At 37.3% G+C, this 10,055-nt stretch overlaps 2 protein-coding genes across 2 annotated transcripts in view; both read left to right on the top strand.

Moving 5' to 3' along the window:
- LOC107713549 (semaphorin-6A-like) overlaps positions 1 to 2,703 on the top strand; it is a 44,761-nt gene extending 42,058 nt beyond the window's left edge. Inside the window, exons 4-6 of the mRNA XM_016519098.1 lie at positions 1,215 to 1,275; positions 1,463 to 1,525; positions 2,572 to 2,703. Of these exons, the coding sequence (XP_016374584.1) occupies positions 1,215 to 1,275; positions 1,463 to 1,525; positions 2,572 to 2,703 (256 nt within the window). The remainder of the gene's footprint in view (positions 1 to 1,214; positions 1,276 to 1,462; positions 1,526 to 2,571) is intronic.
- A 3,570-nt stretch (positions 2,704 to 6,273) lies between these two features.
- On the top strand, positions 6,274 to 7,675 carry LOC107713548 (semaphorin-6A-like). The gene is made up of 2 exons (XM_016519097.1): positions 6,274 to 6,610; positions 7,486 to 7,675. Exons 1-2 carry the CDS (start codon positions 6,462 to 6,464, stop codon positions 7,673 to 7,675), a joined length of 339 nt encoding a protein of 112 aa, XP_016374583.1. The 5' UTR covers positions 6,274 to 6,461.
- Positions 7,676 to 10,055: the final 2,380 nt, after the last annotated feature.

The raw sequence follows: 10,055 nt of genomic DNA, 5'->3' as shown, positions 1-10,055 counted from the left end.
CTCACACACACACACACACACACTTCTGATGCCACTGTGATTAATTTCTGGGCTTTTCATAAGGTTTGAGGAGTTTGATTGGTCTTGAGATCGCTGCTCCTCTGGTGACCCACGCGACAGAATTAATTTCACAAATGGCTTTTCTATTAGATTGAGTGAGCGAGGAGGAAGATTCGATTGAATTCAGCTCCAGTCTGAACGCTGGATCAGATTCAAAACATGTTCCGGTCGCATGGGAACAGAACAGAAGAAATGAGCAGAACACACAAGTTAAACTAGAATTTATTGAATTACTATTCTGAGCAATTCATCAGCTAATGGCTTTCTGGAAAATGGAATGTTCTTCTATCCTTGTCCATAAATTAGTTTATACTATTTAATTTTGTTTATATTTTTTTAAGTGTATATAATTATTATTATTTTTACAACTTATGCACAGTGTTATTTTAGTCTTATTTGTATACTATTATATTTTTATTAATATTTAAAATCACCCTTTATTTGTATTTTATTTGTAGTCTTTCTGTTTTAGCTGAGTTTGTGTATTTCCGTTAAATCCAGTGCTTCAGTTTAAACTTGTTTGCGTTAGTTGCAACATTTCTAATTTTCATTCACCTAGTTATTTTATTTCAGATTTCAAATAGCTAAAATGTTTTTAATAATTGACTTTGTCAAGCCATGATTCAAGGTTTCTTAACCAACCTTCGTTTCTAACTAATTTAGCTGAATTTGAGCTCGTTGTAATTCTGCTTTCTGAAATTCAAACTGAAATGCTTGCCTCTAAAAATCTTCTGGGTTTAGTTGTGAATTGAGCAGAACAGTGAGTGACGTTTGTGTTCATTTCCATTCAATTCCAGTATTTGCCCGCTGGGATTGATTTCAGGGACATTTTTTTTAACCTTTTGCAAGGGCAGTTTTTCCATAATTACTTTATTAAATATATCTGGGGTTTTTTTTCATTAAAAATACTTAAATGGAAACAACTACTTCAATCAGAATCCTATAGATTGTAACCAATCAAATGTGATCAACATTAACAAAACCGCTTCTAATGCAGTGTTTACATAAAAACAGGAGCTCGTTACAGGGCTGCAGCATTGTGACAAAAATCCTCATTGCTGATGAATGTTTTTGATATTGTAATAGTGATTATTAATGTGGACAGTCTGTGATACTGAAGCTGGAGACGAATGAACGTGTGAATGTCTTCACAGGGATCACATTTACACGGTGGACATCGAGACGGCCAATACAGAGGAGATCTTCTTCAGTAAGGTGAGTCTGAGGATAGAGTTCGAGCGTCTCTCTCTCTCTCTAAGAGCTTTATCCCATCAGGAGCCGCTGTCACGTGGCATGTGCGTGCGAAACCGGCTGATTGATGGGGATGGATCAGAGCGGCGTGTAGTTTAAGAGCTGTAATTGAGTCCAATCTATCGATCTGACATTGATTTGCTGTCCGCAGAAGCTGACGTGGAAGTCCAGACAGGCCGATGTGGACACCTGCAGGATGAAGGGAAAGCACAAGGTACAGCTGATGATGTCACCGAGGAGCGATGATGTCATAGATGAGTGATGATGTCACGGATCACACGGCTCTGCTTCTTGAGGAAAAAAAGATGAAGAAAGGCCTAATATTAGGAAATTTGATGATGCGGAACTTTCCATGTATAGTTTTTCAACCAAAAAAAAAGTGCATTAAAGCTGATATGTATCCGCTTTAATGCACTTAAGAAAATCGCAAAAGCAGCAAAAGGACACATACTCCATTAAAGAACTTTACATAAACACAGGTTTATAAATAAATAAGCTTTTTTCCACAAGATCTGTGATTATCTGTGGCTGTTTGGATGCACTAAAAGCAGAGAAAATCTGGCTCATGTTTGCAAAAAAGGCCTAATATTACCTGATTCGAGTTAAAAAATATCAATAAAAAAATGTCCATGTGCAGTTTTTTCTCTAAATGAGAATGCAGATTTTTCAAATGATATACATGTACTGTATCAGCTTTAATAACTTATCAAAGCAAAAAGTCAAATGTCAGAAATGTCAGTTTTAATGATAAAGAAGCATTCAAAATGCGCAGAAAAATGTTTAAATACTCCATTTAATGTAAAAGGGAAAAAAAATCTACAAAGACATGTTTAGAATTAAATAAGCTTTTTTCTCAACAATATCTATAAGTTTGTCTCTGTTTGAGTGCAGTAAAAGCAGAAAACATCTGGCTCATGTTTGCATTTTCTTCTGTCTCTGGACATAATTCTGGATTAGTAATAAAATAATGCCATGCATGTGAAGATAGGCTGAGAGTTGAACAAACAGTTGTGATCTGGCTCAGAATCAGACAGAAATCATGTGTTTGTGGTGTTTTTCTGCTGAATAAAGGAGAATAAAAGACAGCACAAATGCTTGCAAAAGCAGAAATGCTATGAAATGCATCATATTTAGTGAGAAAGTGTGACATGCTCCAGCAAAACGGACACTATTATTGGACTCAGCAGCCAAAATGAGTAAGAAACAAGCGTTGGATTTCATTCAGCAGATATGGTGTAATAAGTTCTCGTCTCGTTCCAGGACGAGTGCCATAATTTCATCAAGGTCCTGCTGCAGCAGAGCGACGACTCTCTGTTCGTCTGCGGAACCAACGCCTTTAACCCGTCCTGTCGGACCTACAAGGTGAGACTGCAGTGTTCCTCTGACCTCTGACCTCAGATACTCAAATGACAGTCTGAAAGCGTCAGACAGCGATGGATAAGAGTGTACGAGTGATTGAGAGTTCTGAATGACACATGACGGTGATACAATGTTGCTGTGGGGATGTCCTTCTCTTTTCTTTTTAAACCCAGGTTATTATTTAGAAGAGAACAAGAATAACAATGCTCTTTTCAATCGTTGATTTAGGTGGTTACAGGCTTGTGAAATAATACATAATATTTTTTTCCGCATGTGCTTAAAGCCTTAAAGCTTGAACCTCGATAATCATTGCTTGTAGCTATATTATTACATTTTGTTTATATTTATTAAACAAGTAATATAAATTACCTATAAGTTTCTATATTTTTGCTTTTCTTTTATTAATTATTTTTTATTGTAACTTTTTCTTAAAAATCTTTCTTTAAAACATTTTTTGAATTTCAGTTAATTTTAATTCTACTTTCTTAAATTTAAATAGCAGTTCAATTTTTTAAAACATTTTTGTCAGATGTGAATGAGAATTAATTTAGCTTTCAAGTGCATAATACATTATGCATTGCCTTAAAAAGCATTTCATGACATAAATTTTTTCCAACTTGTTTACGGCTGTTAAACCTGTTGAATAAAGCAGCTTTAATTCATGCTGGAAGTGTTGATGTGAGTATTTTTGCTTTATATTGTTACATTGTAAAGTCACATTCGTTTCTATAGCGCTTTATACAATGCAGTTTGTTTCAAAGAAGCTTCACAGAAAATAACAGAATCAGTATTGCAAACTATATCATGAAGCCGCTCATAATTCATCTCTAGTCAGTTCAGTGTTGGGGGTAATGCATTAATCAGATTACTTTTTTCAAGTAACTAGTAAAATTTACAATGAAATACCTGAGTTACTTTTTCAAATAAGTAACAGCAGTCACTTTGTTTTCTCATGTATTGACTGACATCTCTTCTGTCCTCATGTTGAGAGAAATCCGGAGTAAATGCAGAGACAGAGGCTCACTCATTTCACTTTTGGTGTGAAAGGAACTTTATAGTTGCTAAAAATATAACCAAAATATATATTTTTTTTGCTATTAAAAAACGAACAAGTAAAAAAAAAAAAAAACAAGCAAACCCAGCCCAGGTGACAAAAAGTAACACAAAAGTAACGTGTAATGTATTACTTTCTATAAAAAGTAACGCAATTAGGAATGAGATAACGCAATATTGTAAAGCATTACTTTTAAAAGTAACTTACCTAGGGCTAAAAAAACGATTAGTTGCGATTAATCAATTCAAAATAAAAGTTTGTTTACATACTATATGTGTGTGTACTGTGTATATTTATTATATGTATATATAAATACACACAGACATATATGTATATATTTTTTTTAAACTTTGTATGTATTTGTATGTAAACACTTGTATATAATTTATATTATATATAAATATAAATATTTTACATATAAATCTAACATATTTTCCCTTAATATATACATGTATGTGTGTGTGTATATATATACGGTGTATATAATAAATACACACAGTACACACACATATAGTATGTAAACAAACTTTTATTTTGAATTGCTTAATCGTGACTAATCGTTTTGCAGCCCTAAACTTACCCCAACACTAGGGTTTTTTAAAACTTGCCCTGAACTCTTAAACGTGCAGGATCTCTGTGTCAGTGTGAGATTGGGACCGTGTGTTTTCTGACCAGTGATTGGTGAACCGTTTTAGAAATAGCAAACACTCTTCAGCTTTGAGATCACCAGTGTGTTTGTGAGGGAGCTCGAGAAAGGCTGGTTTTTGCTGTGATGGATTGGCTCTGAACGCTGCTGTTTTCACATTGAGCGGCTGGTTTAGTCTCATTTAGTGTTTTTGCTCGATTTGACCCCATCATCTGCTGCTCTGCAGTCAGTGAATCACAGAACGACCAGAAGATCTTCTGCAGCCGTCGCTGTCTAATAACTGGCTCGGTCCAGCAGAGAGATGCTGAAGCACGTTTGCCAAAAGCAGCACTAGCCGCTCACAGATTTCCCTCGAGCGGCGTTGTGTCCGCTCTGCTGTCCACGGCTCTGAAAACAACGTCTGTTTGAGGGCCAAAGTCGTCCCACTTTAATCATCGGCGTACAAATGTTCTCCTGAACGGATGCTGTGATCCGCGGCCTCCTCCTGAGAAGCCCATCTGTGGCCCGACTCCGAGTTGCTGGATTTACGGCTGGTGTCCAATACATCAGCTGTTGCCGGGCGGAACGAGCAGCCCGTAACTATCCCAAAGAGGATCGGAGCGCATGCTTTCCTTCTGACTGCTTTATGGCGGTCTGGTGCTGGTCCAGATTGGTTTATACTGGCTCTGAACTGGTCCAGACTGGTTTATACTGGTTCTGAGCTGGTCCGTTAAAAACAGATTTTTGGAGTCCTTTTAACAAGAAAATACTATTTCAGTCTTTCTACTTCAAAATGACATATTTAATTTAATGTTACTTGACGTTGCTTGGTAATTATTTGTGCAATTTCTAAGTGAAAATTGCTTCTAAGTAAATCCTTCAGCAAATTTTCAGAAAAACTAGGAAAGTAAATTCAGGAAAATTTGCCTACCAAAAAAATAGGGTCGGGAATGTAGTGAATTATAAATATATTTATTAATAATTTTATTTTTAATTACATAATTAGATATTACAGTACATGACATCAACAATTAAATGCAGCCCGTGGTTTATAATTAATATTAATGTGACTTTAATCTTTATAGGCGATTTCCTAACAAGCTTATCTCTGTAGATCATTTTTTGTGTAAATCTGCCTTTTTAAAAATATATTTTAAAACTAATGTTTATCTGCTTAATTATTAACCAACCAACAGTATTTTTTTGCCATGTTTACAGCAGGGGATGAATTATAAATATGTAAATTCAAAATGAGAATTAGAGATATTATAATAAATTGGTGGATACAATATAAACCATAAAATTAAAATTTTAAATAAATTTATCAAACGCCTCGTATTTGTATTTGTATCGTACTTGTATTTAATATCAATATGCTATTTCCTCAAGCCAGTATGTCTTAATACATGTACCTTTATATAACTCTACTTAAAAAAATATATATATTTATAATTAATACATTTATGTAAGTAAATAAATAAATGTGCTTCTTTATCTGCTAACCTCAGAGTATATATCTGTAGTTGAGAGGTTGTTTCAGTCATTTGTGCAGTTGTTGGATTGATTGTGAAGTGTTTAAACGCTGTTGTTTTCTGCTGTAGATGGGAAGTTATACTCGGCCACGGTCACGGACTTCCTGGCGATCGATGCGGTGATCTACCGCAGTCTAGGCGACAGTCCGACCCTTCGGACGGTCAAACACGACTCCAAATGGCTGAAAGGTGAGGTGATTTTACCAGGACAAACGTGCATTAGTAATATTTTGCTTGATGCACCCTCAGGAGAGAAACCAAACTGAAATTATGCCTTTTAAATTCGAATATTGATCATATTTAAGTACAAAATTCGAATGTATTTTTTCAGCCATGTTGACAGCTCTAGTACAGATAAACAGCAGATAAGACCTCGTTTATCAGCATCGAGATCCAGCAGATTCCCGTGAATGAACTCATGTTGATGGGAAGGCGCCACACACAATGACCCTGTTAGTCAGAGCTTCTATCTTACTCAGATTCACAGTTCATACAATCACAATCCGGCCCTTGTGTGCCGCTCGTGTCCGAGCCGGAGTGATTCACAGTTTTGTTATTTTGCTGAAAGCGTGTCTCCGTGATGAATGTGTGTTGCAGCATCCCGGGATCGGCCGTCTGCGCGTATGACATGGTGGAGATCGCGGCGGCCTTCACCAGACGCTTCAAAGAGCAGAAGTCGTCCGATTCCACCTGGACCCCCATCCCCGAGGAGAAGGTGCCCAGACCCAGGTATCCATCCCACAATCTTCCATTGGGTCTCTACTTACAGTCCAGCTCTCAGTCATTCTCCTCATTCACCAGCGAGACACTGCAGACCAAACCACTTGTATTTTGGCTGAAAACAAGAAAAAAAAACTAAGTAAGAAAAGCATTTTTTGCAGTGAATGAATGCAAAAAAGTTGCATTCAAATTTTAGGTGTGCGTCAGGAGTCCTTATCAGTGGCGCACGAGATGCGATGACGATGTGGGTGTCGTTGCATTTTAATGCTTTTTTGTTAGTCTGTCCAGTTGAAGCCACCAGATGCGGCGCTGCTGCGTTGTTCATTCAAAATATTGTTTTTTATATTTTATTTCTATTAATGATTTTATATTTTATTGTATTTTATTTAAATGTATTTGTCCCTGTTATGTACACACAAGTGTTTGCGAGTACGTAAACCTGATTCTCCAGATGCAGCAGCTGATTAAATCGTCTCACAGGACCGAAGATCTGCTTCCATATGGCTTGTCTCTGTGTCGTGAATGGCGGGACTATCGCCTGCGCTGATTAACATAAAATTATGTGTTAGTGTGAAACGAGGTCAAGTGTTAATGAGAGCGACCATGCCAACCGCGTCTCAATGTAATTCTGTTTCCTCTGTGGTGGGAATAAACCAATGCATTGCCCATTCAGCAGCTGCGCAGAACCATAAACCTTCCTTCATTCAACATATTTATGGCAGGCAGCTGAGATTCATTACAGTGCTTTAACCGTTCAAGGCAACATATTCATTACCGTGATTTAGGCTCACTGTCATGTGATTATGGCATTGGTTGGTCAATTCTGTTGTTCATATCACTGATGCAGTAGATAGAGATGCTTGATGTTCCGCTGTCGTCTTCAGGCCAGGCGTCTGCGCAGGATCTTCCTCTGGAGAGAAATTCAAAGTGTCCAACGAGTTCCCGGATGAAACGCTGAACTTCATCAAGCTTCACCCGCTGATGGACGAGGCCGTTCCTTCCATCGCCAATCGGCCGTGGTCAAGACGATGGTCCGGTGAGTCGAGTCGGGTCAGAGGTCCTTCTAAGACGTGAATTATGCATGGCGACTATTGTCATGCAAATATGGATTGGTGCCCATCTTCATAAGCGCTGCTCATTTTCGTGAATGAATCGAGTCATTTGCATGAGATTCAGACACGAAGCCTGAGCGTTTCATGAGAATCTGGAGATATTTCATGAATCATTATATCAGCTCGGCCCTGAAGGAAAGATGATGTTTCTCTCTAAAAAGCAAAAACACAGTGAAAGACTGCCGTCTGTCTTCTTATAATGAAGTGGATTATGGGAGAATTATCTGTTCTAGCAGAACGAGACTCTTTGAAACGATGTCTGCTTTCAGCCTGATAAGTTTCTGTTCATTTGGGTTTGTGTAAATGTGCCCCAGTAAAACCGAGTTATTGAAAACACATTTGCTGAAGAAGCGTCTGTATCCGTTTCTCTCGGCTTCAAAGACTCCACAGATTCGGAAAGATGAAAAAAAAAAGTGTGTTCTGGAGGAGCTGAGCGTCTACAACCCAGAGAAGTGTGTATTCCATTAGGACGAGCCGCTCTGTCATTTACACCCGTTTATCAGGTTACAGCGCGCGGTTAATAAATTAAAGAGCGCTGCTGGTTTGGACCACCAGGCCTTGCTGAATGATTAAAGCAAACAGAGAGTCTGGTTAATATGTGCTGTCACAGCGGAATAAACAGCAAACGCTGCCCACCAGGCTTTTTGAGGACAGCGATGCTGCGTTTAACCTCAACGCTAAAATGTTTATCTGCTTTATTAGCATTTTACATTCATGCATTTAGAAGATGCTTTTATCCAAAGCGACTTACAAAAGAGGAACAAAGCAATTTGTCTAAGAGCTAACAATATGTGTAATGCATAATGCCAGGTTTGCGAGAGAACTGGATGAGGAAGCAAACTGGAAAAGAGGAGAAATGCAGAGAGGATTTGTTATATTAAAGCAACACAGCAGTCCCACGTTACTGTGATTTACCATGTTCAAAACAATATACTGGATTATTGCTTGAATATTGGGGAGATGCTTGCGTTTTATTAACAATGATCATAAATATACATTTATGAATAGTAACAAGCTTAGGTTTTTAGCATAACTGGATGCAAAGCAACAGGAAACTTTCCACATGAAGCAAATGTGAGTCTACAGTAAAAAACATTTATCGGATTTACTACAGTTTTGGCTCAGAAATTGTTTGTGTGTGTGAGGGGCTTCCTCCACAGGACTGTTGTGTTTGTACTCTCCGACTTGATCATATAAAAAGAAACAGATGGAGCAAATATGGACACTAGTATCTAGCTCTGTTGTGTGGGGTGTTATGCAAGGACTTTGTTCTTCTAAATTCTGAGGAGTTGAGTTTATCTTTGAAGAGAGACTGACTGAGTTCATGTGGATTTGGGTCAGAAAGCCTCGACTTAAAGAAGTGTATACTTGAGTTAAAATAAAAGTTCCGTTAAAAATAAAGTCCTCATTTATGGGGTGAATGGTAATATGTATTGCGTAATCATGTTGGTTCAATTTAATACTTTACCAATGATTTAATAGTTTGATAAATGTAAACCAAAAGATCAGATTGATTTCTCACATTATGAACACTTTAAAGCAAATGTACCTTGATCTTTTGACACATAAAGCTCATTGTACTATTAAAACATCCTGCAAACATGATCACTTTTTGTAGAAACTATAGCAGGAGCACTATATATTGATTAGTAACTTAATTCATTTCACAAACACTTGAACTAATTAACTTCCTAATTCTGTACTAGTGGTGGAAGTCTTGGACTTTATGGCTTTAGATATGAATTACGCTACGTCTGATTTGACTAGTTTCTTCATTGGTCTCATTAAGGACGTTTTTAAGACAATCGATGATTACTTAATCAAGCCCATGCACCGCTTTTCAGTGTGTGTCAAACACGATGACATTGCGATTCGCTGATATACCTGGTGATTTAGGAATAAATTACTTCAAATTAGGGATGTTCATTTCGGTTATTTTTCCTAACCGACAACCGACGCTCATTAGCTGATTGTTAAGCGTTAACCGACAAGATTATTTTAAATTAGAATTGGATTAAATTAGAAAGGATAAGTGTCTGTGCCCCGTTAAAAATACTAACATTTGTTTTCCGGGGATTCATTTTACATGCGCAAAAAGCAGCAAACAACAGAACATGAGGATTCACATGCATCACATCACACACCTGCAGCGCTTCTGCCAGCGGAGAAAAACATAGTAAAGCTAGGCAATATAACGAATAAATAGGCCTATACGAGAAACATATTTTTACTTATATAATAAATTAAGAAAATGAAAGAAAAACTGTGCAACAAGTACTATATGCAGAGCTTCGGTTCATTTTTGTGCTGCGCGAAAGGAAACAGACGGCAGAAAGCGGCAT

The sequence above is a fragment of the Sinocyclocheilus rhinocerous genome, unplaced genomic scaffold, assembly GCF_001515625.1.
Source record: "Sinocyclocheilus rhinocerous isolate Xijiao unplaced genomic scaffold, SAMN03320098_v1.1 scaffold1049, whole genome shotgun sequence".
Lineage (NCBI taxonomy): Eukaryota > Metazoa > Chordata > Actinopteri > Cypriniformes > Cyprinidae > Sinocyclocheilus > Sinocyclocheilus rhinocerous.
This window is presented reverse-complemented; position numbering and strand designations above follow the sequence as displayed.